Source organism: Malaclemys terrapin, chromosome 2 (assembly GCF_027887155.1).
Source record: "Malaclemys terrapin pileata isolate rMalTer1 chromosome 2, rMalTer1.hap1, whole genome shotgun sequence".
In the NCBI taxonomy this organism is placed as follows: Eukaryota; Metazoa; Chordata; order Testudines; family Emydidae; genus Malaclemys; species Malaclemys terrapin.
In genome coordinates, this window is record NC_071506.1 from 104,758,193 (window position 1) to 104,773,471 (window position 15,279).

The 15,279-nt window shown below is 40.3% G+C and overlaps 1 protein-coding gene across 1 annotated transcript in view; it reads left to right on the forward strand.

Moving 5' to 3' along the window:
- The window catches only part of RIPOR2 (RHO family interacting cell polarization regulator 2), a 102,219-nt gene that overhangs the window by 52,538 nt on the left and 34,402 nt on the right, over positions 1-15,279 (forward strand). The window contains 7 exon segments of the mRNA XM_054017436.1: positions 2,698-2,824; positions 4,018-4,173; positions 4,873-4,951; positions 5,436-5,459; positions 6,591-6,644; positions 10,657-10,806; positions 11,797-11,860. Coding sequence (XP_053873411.1) covers positions 2,698-2,824; positions 4,018-4,173; positions 4,873-4,951; positions 5,436-5,459; positions 6,591-6,644; positions 10,657-10,806; positions 11,797-11,860 — 654 coding nt within the window.

Genomic DNA, 15,279 nt, shown 5'->3' on the forward strand with positions numbered 1-15,279 from the left:
GAGGAATGTTTGATAATCTGTATAAATGTTACTGCAGTTGAACCCAGCTGACTGTCAGAGGTGTTTAGCTTTTACCTTCACACCATCTCTAGAGTCTGTCTGGGGATGCACTAATCATCATGTCAAATCAGGCAAACACTGAACAATTATTACTGATTTGAATCTGTTTTTAAAGCAATACAAATTGCAGCATGCAGCACACAGATTAGCCAGTTTAAAGTCATTTGAGAAAATAGAGAGAACATCTTAAACTTGCAGCATGGTACCCGAAAGTACTGTAATCAGATTGTTCCCCATTATGTCTCTATTGTTTCTCAGCTGGGTTTGAACTACTTGACTCAGACTCTAATCAATGCTTAGACTCTACTGTATTCATATATGGGAGTTTGATCCTGTAAGGTGCTGAGTGGCTCTTGCCAGGTACTAAGCATCATTAAGTGGAAGCCGAGAAACTCTGCTCACTACAAGACACCCAGTGTCTTGAAGGATTGGATCCTAACGTAGGGCCTGATTCTGGTCTCAGTTAATCTGATGTCAAGCTGGAGTATCTCCAGCAATACATAGAGGAACTTTATGCCATTACATAAATTAGATCAACATTTTATTCTTATTAATAGTTACTGCTCTACTTAATAAGACAGCATTACAGGTCTAACGAAAAGGCATTAATATAAGATTTCATGCAGTTCTGGCACAGACACAGATGTACAGAAGGCATCTGTGGAAGCCCTGTGAGGGGGGCATGGCACAAAGTTTTGCAAGTTTCGTATTCCTAAAATATTACACTAAAATGCTATTCATTCCTTTTCACATATGCCCTGCACACATCTGAAGATTTGGCTAATAAGCTATAACCAGTCTAATACCTAATATGCGTTCTGTATATTGAAGGAGCATACTGTGTATTAGAGTACATTTAGTCCATTTTAAGGCATATGCTCTATGTTCCTGCTTACAAAAAAATAAGACTCACAAAGTTCATTAAGATATTAATGGAGCTTCTTAGGGCTCTTTAACAAAGATCACAGTTATCTAGTAGTTATGGTAAAGATGAAAGATGGTCACAGCCTGATGCAATTACAAGGCCAGCATATCACAAAACCAAGATCATATCTACTCTGCCTTGACTAACCATGAGAATCCAATCAGTTCTGCCTTTTGAAACACAAATATCAATGCTGGCTGCATCACACAGAAATCTTCAGGTTAGTAACAGTGACAACATTCCTGGGGCTAGAAATACTTTTGGCCGAGTTTCACAAAGTTACTTGTAGAAGCACCTCTTTGTGCTAAATAGAATTCCCTCTGAAATTGTATAGGAAAAGTCAAAGCCTTCAGTGGTGATTAATGAAATCTTAAAGAGTATTTGGCCATTTTAAGGTTACTAATCAAAATATAACTGGGCTGCCTGTGACATTTCAAAAATAGAAGTAACTTTTCTTCATCTAGTGCATTTGAAATGCAGTAAGGATAAAGCTACTACATAGCTCCGGTGCCTATTTTTAGTAAATTCATTTAATGCTTGTGAAAAGTCGTAGATTATCAGCCCAAGGAGTAGTCCTCTTCCCACCGGACAGCAAGAACAACGTAGTCTGAACCACAATGCCTTGCCTTGGTGTTTCAGTGTTGTTCAGCAAGCCTAGGGTTAAGAGAGCCGTTCAGTCTCCCTGACTGCCCATTCAGCCCCTGCCTCTCTGCTGAGGTTGCGAAAGGGTCAGTTGTGCTAGACAGGTGTCCACATAAAAAAATACTACTAGGAAATTAACTGAAATCTCCAGTTCATTTCACTGAGGATGTTGAATGGGATAGACAACATTCTTGCCACAGAAGATAGCAGAGACAGTCTGATGAATTGACAGTGCACTTTCCCTCTCTATCACCCCACACAGATATTCTATTCCCTTCCCTTCCCAGAGTTCCTGCAATACACCCACATTATCTACCCCTACCCCTATCTCTCTCTGCAATAAGACGCTAACAGTTACTGAGATAAGGAAAGCTAAGAGGACAGGTTTAGGACTACTTATATTTTTCAATGAACCCTCATCATTGTCTTTGTAATAATACCGAGCCCATTTAATCTTCAGGGTATCTCAACACCTAGTAATCCCTATGAAGTAGGTATTCTGATTTCACAGATGGGGACACTGAGGCAGAGGGTTTAAATGACTAGTCCCAGGCCAAAGGGGTAGCCTGTGTCAGAATTAGGATTAGCCGTCAGAAGATTCTGGCTTCCAGTCCTGTGCTGAAACCAATGGACTACATTTTTCTCTGTAGCCTGTGTTTTCACATCTAGAATGTCATTCTTTCAAGAAAGCTGCTCTTGGGTTGGTCCACAGATATTATCCTGGAATTCATGGAAGATGTGCAAATTGCTAGAGTTTAGTTCTAAGAAGGGCATTGCTTAGTAAAGTGAATAAATCAACTGCAAGACTCTAACCATCCCTTGTATTTTCCATGAGAATTAAATAGAGAAAATGCCTTTGCAGACATTCCTGTTGTTGTTCTGAAAACTGAGCTGTCAGTATAAACAGACTATCAAGAGTCAGGCTTGTAAACATCTAATCATCTCATGACTCTATTCACCTTGTGGGATTCATTTACCCTTTATCACTTCTGATGAATGCAGTATCCTCTCTGTCTTCAACCTGTCTGTAGCTTACCACTGTCACTAATCTTTGTTCTGTTATCTTTCAGGAATATCTTCCAGGCTCCCGGAAATCATGTCAGTAGGATCACATTCATTCTCCCCAGGTGGTCCCAATGGGATTATTAGAAGTCAATCCTTCGCTGGCTTCAGCGGTCTTCAAGAAAGACGATCCAGGCAAGTACCATCTTTTTTGGGGGGAGGGGAGAGAGAGCTTTCAGCTCAAGAATTGAAACTCGCTTTGGAGACTGGAAGATTTTTGGTTTCTATCCTCAGAGTTGAATCTGTGTGCTGTAGGTTAGACTGTCTCTGTTTATTCTCCCTGCAACTCCGCTGTCTTGCATGGAGAATAAAGAATGAAGACACCCTGTCTCTTCACTGCCGGGAATCTATTGGGCTTTGTTTTTATTAATATAGGGTTCACCCTCTGGCCTCAATCTCAGAGGAATTTTGCTGGCGTCTCAGAGTATAGATTTTAGTCTGTTAAATTATACAGTTATGTGATTTTTTTTTCAACATGTAAAATGTCCAGAACTGTCTGAAACCCACCCTCTCCCCGGCTTCGGAACCCCAGCCACAACTTCAAAATGCTGTCTACGCAGCTGTCTTTTAGAGCGATCGTGCGAGACCCACTAGCTTAGCTGAGTCTGTTGATCCAGGCTGAGAAGTTCGCTTCCAGGGTCCATGTAGACATAAGTTACTGTTAACTTGATTAAATCCTGCTTTTTTGTTTGTTTGTTTTAAGCTTTCAGTGAAGCAGGGAACAAAAAGAAATAAGAATTCAGTGGGAATTTTCAGAAGCCATATGAGAAAGTGTGATTCATATAAATATAGTAAAATCAATATTTATTTGCAATAGTGCCTAGAGGCTGTGGATGAAATAAGAGCACAGTTGTGCTGTGCATTGTACAAATATCAAGACAGCGCTGTTTAGTAGCATATAGGTTTTGTATTATTAAAAATTGCCTTTGTTCTCACCAACTAGGTGTAGCTCAGGCATTGCTGCAGGGGACTGGACTAGAAGACCTCTCGAGGTCCCTTCCAGTCCCATGATTCTAGGATTCCCTAGCATTGCTGGTTGGGACAGACCCAGTATCAGATGTATAGAGCTGTCTGCCATGAGCAAGCCTCAGGCATAAACTATTGTTTACCAGACAGGCATTCAAGTCTCAGCAGCTGGAACATTAGATGCTGGTAGCCTGAGCACAAGACTGTTCAATACAGCTCAGACCCATTAACCTGTAAACAAACAGTCTTCCAACAGGCACTACTATAAGAAGTTTGCTTTCAGCCAAAAGAGATAACGTCAGGCAATAGTCCTTTGAGATCATTGTGATTTATAGTGTTTTCCTTTCATGTCCATTTTGCAGGTGTAACTCCTTTGTTGAAAATGCCTCTGCACTTAAGAAGCCCCAAGCAAAGGTGAAGAAAACGCACAATTTGGGGCATAAGAACAGCACCGCCTCCAAAGAGCCGCAGCCTCAAAGGATGGAAGAGGTCTACAGGGCCTTAAAGAACGGATTGGAGTAAGAGAATTTATCACTGGATGTCTGAAGCTTTCTTTACTACTTGAGAGTGGAAAGCAATGGGTCATGGGAGTGGGGAGCCTCAGTCATTGTAGGGTAAATCTGACTGCTGACTTCTGCTCTCCTGTGTTAAACCCACCTGTACAGAGAAAGCAAAAACACACTGAGCGAAATCCTGACTCTATTAAAGTCAATGGCATAACTCCCATTGACTTCAACAGGGCCAAGATTTCACCTCTAGACTGTTGCTCCAAATTTGCCTCCCATCACATAGGAGAGTCACACCACACAATGTGATACAAGATAACATCACAAAACATAATAATGCTTTTGTTAGATAGGTACAAGGACAGTGATTAGACAGAGGCAGCCCACAAACTAAACAGCAGCTTAGTTCTCACAAAACCCAGCTGTTAACTGTACTTGAAAGCATTAACCTGTTACTCAAGAGCTAAAGAAATGCTCCTATTGCTTGTTTAGTTGGTGTGGAGCATGAGGGTTGCACATGCAAAGGACTAGGGAGATATGGAGAGTTTTTATGACAGTCAGGTCACTATAAACATGTACTTGTTTAAGTCAGTATATGGTGAGAATAGCTATTTGTTACACAAATATTCCTTTCACAGAGGTCAGCAATCAGCACCCTATGTACTGAAATGTAGCAGAGTTCATGATTCCCTTTCTGGTTTATCTTTACAGTGAGTATCTGGAAGTTCACCAGACAGAGCTGGATAAGTTAACTACTCAGTTAAAAGACATGAAAAGAAACTCACGGCTGGTATGTGTTATTCGACGATTCAGATGATAGTGTTCTATACTACTTGCACAGATGAAGGGTAACCTTTTCCAGGTATCGGAGGAAAAGGGGGGACAAGGGAGTTTTAAAGAAAAGCAGTTCTTCTAGGGTTGCCAACATTGTATTTCAAAAATAAGGGACTGTTTTTTTAGCACCTCGGCCCCACTCCTCCTCCCACTATCATCATCACCAATAATAATAATAAACAGTACTCGCCTACATTTAGCAGGGGTATTTCTTGCTGGTTTTTGCAGCACTCAGCAACTCCTGAACTTGTTGTACAGAGATGAAAAAATAAGGGACATTCCTTGTACTAAGGGACTGTTGACAACGCTAGGTGAGCTCCCACCCAGGATCCTGTTTGATATTTCAGCTATTTAAACATAATAGGGCACTGGGGGAGTGTATCATTCAATGGAACGGTATGACACAGAAGCTAATCATCATCTCCCTTTCTTTATTGCAGGGGGTGCTGTATGACTTAGACAAGGTACGTTACCCTCAGGGGCAGTAGTGCTGCAAAGAAAACATTAAAAGTTGAGTGATATGTACCCAGACCTGGAGACAACTGGCACAAAGAGCTTCTCAGAGCCTGATTCTCTAATCAGACACCACCACTGAGGGGGAGAGGCAGGCAGGATTTGCCACTGACTTCAATGGGAAAAGGATCAAGTCCTGAGGGGTCAGAAACAATCCTCAGAGTGTTCAGCAAGAACCTGCTGAAGGCAGGTTACACACAGAATGGTAACCCCCAAAACAGACTCTAGAGAAACATATAAAGAAAGTCAGTAGAGAACTATCTCTGATAGCTACTGCCTTGGCACTTGCTCTGGAGTGTGGACGTACATCTGCCACCTCTTCATTTAGCAAGAGAGGGCCAAATTTACTGCTAGGGCACTTCAGTGGAGTTGTTCCCACTTATACCAGTGGGCCACCAAGTCTTCAGAGTATTTCTAGTCTGTACACTGACTACTGATCCTGCAAAAAGCAAAGGCCTTCAAGCTTTTGAGTAGAGCTGGTTGAAAAATGGCAGTTGTTCTTCTCAGGGAAATGTTTTAAAAACAAAACAAAACAACAAACTTTAATGACAACGAAGGGGAAAAAATGTAAAAACCAAAACATTTTCAGTTTTCAAAGAACTTCTGGTAATACTTTGGCATTTTGAAAACCAAAAACTGATTGATGTACTATTTTTATTTATTTATTTATTTTACAGAAAACCAACACATTTTAAATGAACAATTTTCAGGTTTTTTTTTTTTTTTTTTTAATGGAAAAAATATTTTTAAATGAAAATTTGTCAAAAATTTGTGTTTTGATCAGAGCCATTTTTTGACAAAATAGGTTGGGATGGAAAAAATTCAACCAGCTCTACTTTTGAGTGAAAGACTAATTACATTAAGATAAAGCACCTGATCTGAGGTTCATGTACAAAAACCTCTTCAGAATGAAAGAAAGCTTCACAGTTTGGAAAAGAAGAGTTTCTTTGAAGCTCACAGTGGCTTGAGACAGGAAAACCAGCTAAAGAGAAAATTTCTCAAGGAACCTATATAAAAATACAATCATCTGAGCTATCGGGGGGAAAAAAACTCTCATTCCTCTTTTATTTATTTATTTGCAGCAAATCAAAGCGATAGAAAGATATGTGAGAAGGCTGGAATTCCACATTAGTATGGTAATTAACAATTCTATCATGTTTCTTCTATATCTGCTTTTATATTATTAAGAAAACCAACCATTGCCTAGTGCAGGGGTCGACAACCGTTCCGAAGTGGTGTGCTGAGTCTTCATTTATTCACTCTAATTTAAGGTTTCAATGCCAGTAATACATTTTAACATTTTTAGAAGGTCTCTTTCTATAAGTCTATACATACAACAATAGGTTAGCTATATATTAAAGTAAGTAAGGTTTTTAAAATGTTTAAGAAGCTTCATTTAAAATTAAATTAAAATGCAGAGCCCCCCCTGGACTGGTGGGCAGGACCCAGGCAGGGTGAGTGCCACTAAAAATCAGCTTGTGTGCCATAGGTTGCCCCCCCGGGCCTAGTGTGAAAGCTTCCACACCAGAGGGACCCACTTCGCTGCCTCTCCCCGAGGCAGTTAAAGTACTGCAATGACTCCTCAGACAGAAACAAAGAGAGGATTTTAAAAAGCTTTAAAACCTCTGAGGTTCGCCAGTTCTACATGCACACCAAACACTCCCACTGACAATGGGTGCAAATGAAATGCAGGGTCAGGCCCTTGATGGGTAAGCGAAGATCTCATCATACATTTACTTTAAAGGTATAGGCAAAGGCACACTTGCACCTGCAAGAAGTTTAAGTTCACAATTTGATCTACTGCATGTTAAAAGTCTCACAGTCAGACTGCGAGGGTCCTCTGGATTTCAACACTAGTTTTTACACCATTTTATTCCACTGGGCCAAATTCTGCTCAGTTACTCCAGTGTATACTTGGAATAACTCCATCCAAGTCAGTCGGTGTACTCTAGATTTACACCAGTCTGCCTTAGAATCAAACCCACAGTATATTTTCTTTTAGTCATTAATATATCTACTAATTAATATTTTTCCCAACTTGACAAAATGATGCATTTACATGATAGATGAAATGTCTACTGAGATTCATTTAAAAAACACACACGCTGCTTGTTATATACAAGAGTGACCAGGCATACAAAAAACACTTTAATTTCATTGTTCTCATAATCACGCAGCTCAAAGAAAACATTTAAGAAATACAGAAGGTTGAAATTTTCTGTCCAAACAATACACTTCCTTGCTGGTAACCTGCATGTCAAAATTATAGTCTAAAGCACATTTTCTATCTAAATCCTTCCTACGCCATCCACATCCTGCACAGAGCTACTGGCTTCTGTGTTTATGAAGAGATCTTAAACATAAAAGGAACTAATAAAAACAACTCTACTTGCTCAGTATGTTAGTTCACTGCTCTATAACCCATGGTGACAAATAAATAGACATGGTGTGAGAGAGTTTTATAATATCCGATCTTAGGCAGCTATAAATGGTTTTTAAATGGATAGAAGCAGAAGAATCTTTCAGAACAAGGACAAACTATGCTGTCTTCTGATAACAGCAATGCCCTATCAATGCTAAGTACTGTTGTCATTCTATACAGGAAACAAAGCATGGAAAACAGGAAGTGTAGTAACAGGTGGCAAATCTTTACAGTGGCAGATGAATTCATCTTAACCAGGCTCACATGTGCAGACACAGAGTCTGAGCACAGGGGTAGGCCCCACCCCGATTACGGACATAAATAGCAAGTGACAAATATTTATAGCAGCTCTTTAGAATGGAGACTAGAGGGTTGCTAGCTGGAAAGATTAGGTGTAGAGGGCTTGCATCTCAGATAAACTTGGTTTGTAATTCTGAAGTGTTAATAAAGTTACCTTTTCTTCCATTAATCTTTGTTGAAGTATTCCATTTGTAAACTGCCTTCTGTTTTAGTTACAGGTCCCTCAGATAAATTAAATCTGCCATTATGAACCCAAATCAGCCTTGTTAGCCTGATTTTTACACTTCAGTTTTTGAAACTGTGATGGAGGGGGCTCAGAGGGGGTATACTCAATCACACTTCTTGTTTCCCATTCAATTGGGAAATAGGCAACAGCATTTTTGTTAGAGATAGAGCTGAATGGGAAATTTTGATTTAGGATCTGAACATTCCTAAAGTTTGGGGATCCAGGTTTTGGTTCATGTTAATTTCTAATGTAGATAAAATAAAATAATGGTGGCAGGTAGTATACGAAGTCAAGTTAACACAAGTTTTGGTAGAGGCAAGTTCTGCTGTGAAAGATCCATGACTGAGCAGCGTTAGGATGCAGTGCATGATCCGCTAGAAAAAAAGTGGAATATATAAAAACTGAATCTTGTCCACTGTTAGCAGGAACAGGAACAGTGGAAAGAACTAATGTGACAACCTCCTTGTACTTTTAGTTTCACAGGAAAAAAATCCAACTCTTAAAATAACTTCATTTTACTAATGAAACTATTAGATTCCGCTCCTGCAGCTGGCTGCTGAATCTGAACAAGTGGAAATCCCACTGCTGCAAGCCCCCAGCAAATAACTCGGCTATAACAAGTGTGCACGCGAAGGATAAGGTTTTAAAAGAAAAGCACAGTTGGGGCGTTGGATAATCTTATGGAATTATTAATAGCATATGGAGCTTTTTTCTTCTAAAGTTATGATCTAAAACTTGGCCCACATTCCTAGATAACTAGGACCAAACTTTCCAAAAGTGATTAGGGAGTTTTGGGTGCCCAATGTGAGACATTTTCAAGGGGCCTGATTTTCAGAGTTACTTTTGAAAAACTTAGCCCAAGTTGTTACTATCTAATGGATATTCAGTCCCTCTAATGTCTATATGAAATGAGTTAAAACTGTGACAGAGGCCTTTAGGGTAACTGAACCTGTATCCTCCCCACCCCTGTGGCCCACTCCAAGAGTTTTAAGGCTGCACAGCCCCCTTACACTCGGCTATCCCCAGCAAGCCAGTCTGTCTAAAGGCCAGTGCCTGAGCTTTGCTTTCTCCTCAAGGGCTATGACCAGTGTATTGCCAGCAGTTACAGGTTACCACACAGCTTTTTTTCAGCAAGCACCTTTATTGCTTTAAGGTAAAAGCATTACACATAAAAGTATTAATAAATAAAAGCTCCTGCATGCATGCTAAAAGCTTATCCGAGGTCAACCGTCAGTCTTTTAGAGCCCTAGTAGGTCAAAGTCCTCCCAACCCTTCTGCAAGGGTTGGTCCTGCCCTGGGACAGAAGGTCCTGTCCGTTTGCTGGATCAGAAAGAAGGCCCTGAGTCAGTTCAAGCTCATCTTTTTATACCAAAAGCCTTTCCTTTGTCTCTTAGTCTCTGGAAAACCCAGCTTGAATCAGTATATACAGATAACAGCAGGGGGTGGTACCTCTCTAGAGTTCTTTGGTTTCAGTGATTCACTTTAACCACCTCTCACTGTTTTTAGTCACTGGAGGAGCTGTCGTAACCTTCCCCTGTGGAGCAGAACATAATCAATCATACATAAACCATTCATCGCTGTCATGCAATATTGTCCCCAAAGATATTGCATGCAATTGCAATATCTGTCACAGACTACATCCAGGTCTTGGCGTTCACACTGGACTCACTGCTGACACTACCTGGCATCAGCATAGTGGCCAAGGCTCTATTTGGAAACTCAGCTACTTTCCCACTGCTAGAAAGAATTCCTCCACAACAGGGCAGTGGTATGTTGGGAGGAAGCTTTCACTGCCACTATTGTGCTGTCCTTGGTTTTGAGACCAAACAGAGGACATTACTACTCCCCAGGGCTGTCAAATCCAAGCTCTTTTATAAGCTTGAAAGTGATTTTTTTAAAGAGATTTAGAGAGTTCTACAAATCCCAGATAAAAATGGAAAACAGTAGCTGGAGGTCTGCAGAACTAAAGTACAAATTGCTGAGTCTCTGTTGTCTTGATGAAGTTTTACAGCAGAGGATGTTTTTCCATATTGCATCCTTTTTAAATGTAATGTGATGGCATCAAAACTACAGTTATTTATCCGCTGGTGTATCTAAAAAAAGATTTCAGAATTGTTCAGTTCTATTTCCTTTTAATGGAACCTATTTTATGATTCCTTTGGGTTTCTTTATTTTAATGTGCTTTCATTGTTCCTGCTAGGTGGATGAGCTGTATGAAGCCTATTGTATCCAAAGACGTCTTTGTGATGGCGCCAGCAAAATGAAGCAAGCATTTGCAATGTCACCTGCTAGCAAAGCAGCTCGAGAGAGTTTGTCTGAAATCAACAGAAGTTACAAGGAATACACAGAGGTATGTGCTGCTCTGTGTAGTCCATTCCTGCACTGCTTGACATCAATGGGAGTGTTCCCATAGATTTCAATGGGAATTTTGTCTGAATAAAGACTGCAGGATCAGCCCCTACATCAATGCAGCTAATTACTTTTCACTTTTGAAATATTTGACTGATTAGAAATATTATGGGACTATTTTGTATTTACTTCCATGGGGCAGTAGGAGACATGCAAATACAAGCTTGTCACTCTGTCAGAGATGGATGGAGAGGGCACAGTGACATCATATTGTAATACCACAATATCTCCATCTAAACATGCACCCTGGAGCCACTGTTCAGGAAAAGGCATAAGACTGTACTCCAAATAAACTCTTCCCAATTCTGCAGATTTCAGTACATTATGGTTTCCATTAGCCTAGAACCCATTTGTGTGAAGACATCCGCTGCATCTTTTCTAATCTTACTCAATATTATCAAATCTACTTTATTAATGTATTATTGCATCATGATCTGATAAAGCTATAGAAAGGTGCGACAACCACCACAGCTCCTAGGTAATAGGAATCTCCTTAAATACAGAGAATGCATTGGGAAGAGTCCAATGCCCCTTTTCTCATAGTGTGTTCCACGTAGCTCAAAGCATAAAAACATGTTGAGATTCACTTTGGCACAAATTCTTGGCTGGAGAGAGGGGTGGGAAAATGATCAGCTTACACCATGATGGCTGAGACTTCGTTCTGCCAATGCAAGGATTATAATGCAACAAAAGAACAACATTGGGCCAAATTCAGCCTTTGTGTAAACAGGCTTGGCTGACCTGAAGTCAATAGAGCTGCATCTGTCTGTTCCAGGGCTGACTTTGGCATATTGATTTTAATTTGAGACACTTATTTTTATCTACTGAACATTGTGGGATCTTTTCTTTCTAAACTATTTCTTTTTGTGTGTGTATTTAAAAAAAAATGTGGGAGGTTGGTCTGATATCAATCTTCCGTTTTCCAACACAGAACATGTGTACCATTGAAGGAGAGCTGGAAAACCTACTGGGGGAGTTTTGCATCAAGATGAAAGGTAATTGCCCTCCCTCCCAACCCTTCTGCATGAACAGACTTGCCAGAGCTCTCTGTGTGTTCCTGAGAGCTCTAAGAGCAAAAGCTAATTTAGGTTTAATGTATGAGAGGTTTGGTTTTCCCATCACATCAATTGCTGAGCCTTCAGAATCCTGACTTACACCCACACCCAGCAGAATTGATCATACTAGTTTGATGCTCACATCTGTACAGTGAGCTTTTCAAAGACAATTCTTCTATTTTTGAGGGAGATGGGGTAATTAGACTGCATTGCTTTGGTTATCAAGATGACTGTGTGATGCGGTTTCTAAGGCAACTATCTTTTGCCTCTATTTCCTCTTATTCCTTCCATAAGTCTGCTAAGAAACTATGTCAGTGGCTGTGGATCAGAATTGTAAAATGTTTTCTTATTTTGATACCAAGTTTGAAAGTCATTTACCTTTGCAGAGATTGATTGGGGGGGGGGGTTGTTTTTGTTTTTTTTTTGAGTAAAAATTAAAAATAGAGAGTAGGGGCACCTTACTTTTGAAAGACCCACCTAGCTCAAGGGTGTAATCTATGTTTCAGCCATAAGTCCTGTGTTTTTACCGTGGTCTGATTTCCTCCTACGAGATTAATGGTTCTGAAAACAATAGAAGCACTTTTGCACAGATACAACCTTTAACAGGTTCAGTGAATTAAGTCTTGTTTCAAGACTCAATGCTTGAAGTAAAAATTGGAAAAGAGCTTTTTAAAATTAAATTCTACTTGTCACTTTTTCTTCACTCGTGTCAAACATTAGCACTAAGATACTCAAGAAAACAAGATCTTTGTTTTGAAAAATTCATAAACTCCTTATGTATTTTCTTCACTTGATGTTCCTGTCCACACTAAGTGAAAAGACATTGCCAAAAATATCAGTTGGAGTATCTTGAGCTTGTAGTACCTGTAAAAAGGCTTTGCCTTCCATGTGCCACTCTCTCCCAGGCATTTTACAAAGATTGGTTGTATCAGTAGGTTGCAACATCTTAGACAAGATCTAGATTTAGCCAAGATCAAGGTGAATTGATTCAGCCTACAATAGTTTGCCCCCAGTGGAGATGGGAAGTGACAAGTGTTGCAATTGTACTCACTTAACCACTCCTAACTCCATCCAATGTCTCCCATTTAAAAGCCCCTGCTCACAGCAATAGTGCTGGGCACTAGCAGAGAGGCAGTCTGGTGTTCCAGAATGCACTGATACAACCAAGGCTATAAGACATGCCATGAATGAAAAGCGTTGGTTCTGTAACAAATAAAACTGCTTGTGTATACCCTAAACCAATTAAAAGAACAGATGATGCAAAAAGCTACTTCTAGGAGTCAGCATCCCTGCAAGACTGATGTGTGCATAATGAGATGTTTGTGACATCACTGTTGATTGTAGTAGAAATGATTATTGTCATAAATGGCATAACTTCAAAGACCTGACCCTGCATTTCTTGCACACCCTAAGCTTCCAGTGAAATCAATGGGATTTTATGGCAGCCTGATTTTTCATTCCATGCACATCAGTGAGGAATAAGCATCAGGAACAGATTACTTAAAAATCCTGATTACATGCAGAAACCCTTAACATAAAAGAATGGGAAAAGAGAAATGATAAATGATGCATCATGAGAATTTTCTCTGGGAAGTTCAATGCAGGTGATACAGCAACATTGTTGTAACCCTAGGATCCGAGGGTGGAGCTGAAATATACATTTCTGAAAAGCTTAAACATCCCCAGTCATTTCAGTGCAAATCACTTTTATTTTGTGTCATGCATTAATAACAATGAAGTAACACCGTCTCCTCCACTTGCACTGAATGAACAATAATGTCAGAAGGTAAAGAGACTTAGCTCTATTTTCATAACATACAATGTTAAAAAAAAAATCATGATCGTTTTACGAAGTAAGGACAATGGCCGTGCCAGCCTTCCATTCAGGATTAACTCCCCCATCGAAAGGAGGGGTACTAAACATCACCACATGTGTGCCATGGAGTGCCACCCATCTCCAGTACTCTAGGTGCTGTCACAGCCCTAAGTGCTGGGGGATGGCACACAATCAACTAAACTAGCCTCCCCGTATTCCTCTCCCAGCCTCTATGGAAATATACTTTGATCAAGCTGTAGCCGTTTGAACAACAACAGAGGAGAGGCATGGCCCTTCCAGGTTAGCCTAGTAATACCAAGAGCTACAGTACTTTCATACTGCTTTTCAGACTTGCTATCCCTATCACTCCCTTCTGTGTCCCTTCACTCAAACAAATGCTGTAGGCCAATCCCCCGATCAAAGACGAAGCTGGAGCTGCAGTTTTAAACCACCCTCTCCCCCCCCTTTCTATTGGGCTGAAGAAAATGTTTTTATTTGCATCAGATATGTTCAGTGATGCTGCCCAGCAGAGACCAAGTTAGCTGATACAAGCATGGGAGCAGCAGCAGCATAGTGCTAGTAAATGTAAATTATTTATAAACAATAAATAAATTAGAAAGTGGGAGGCAATAGGAGCCCTGACAGAGGGCTGCTTTGTTCTTCTGCTCCCAGTGTTCAGGGGAGAGTAGAGGATATGCGGTGTTCTGTTCAAAGAACCCACTAAAGAAGTGAAAGGAAAAAGTCTGGGTCCAGATTCTTAACGCAATGACCAACTATAGATCAACCAGTAATAAAAGAATTGGGTTTACCTGCAGTAGGTTGGATCTAAACACCTCTTGTTTTTTAAAAAGAGGGTTTGTTTTGTGGGTACGGCAGCGAAGACTGGAACTCTAGAGTCTTGAGTTTGATTCCCTGTTCTGCCACAGATTTCCTGTGGGACTTTGTGTTAGTCACATAGGCACAGATCCTCAAAGGTATTTAGGCACTTCACTCCCTTTGAAATCCATGGGAGTGAGGTAACTAATACCTTTGAGGTATTAGTTTCTCTGTGCTGCAGTTCCCCATCTGTAGAACAGGGATAATGCTTCCCTACCTAACCAAGGTGTTAAGAGGATACATTAATTTGTAAGCTACTCAGATGCTATAGTGATTGGGCCCATATAAGAATTGTTTAGGGTGATATAAAGAGGTGTAATTAGGAGTAATGAGATGAAATAAAGTTGAAGCCCTTTTTACGCCAAATATCAGCAATAGCATCCCAATAAGGAGATAAGAGAGTCTGCAGGAAAGTGGAAGAAGTTCCCTCATGTGAGACAATTTAAATTAGGCGTGTGAAAAAATAGCAGATGTGTCCGGTAGCTGTAGGGAACAGTCTTGCATGGGCAGGGAGAGGGACATAATTGGTGTGTGTACCTCGACCTCCTATGCATTTATGAAGAGAAAGTATCTTAAAAATAGGAACAGAAGTACTTGTGGCACCTTAGAGACTAACAAATGTATTAGAGCATAAGCTTTCGTGGACTACAGCCCACTTCTTCATAGG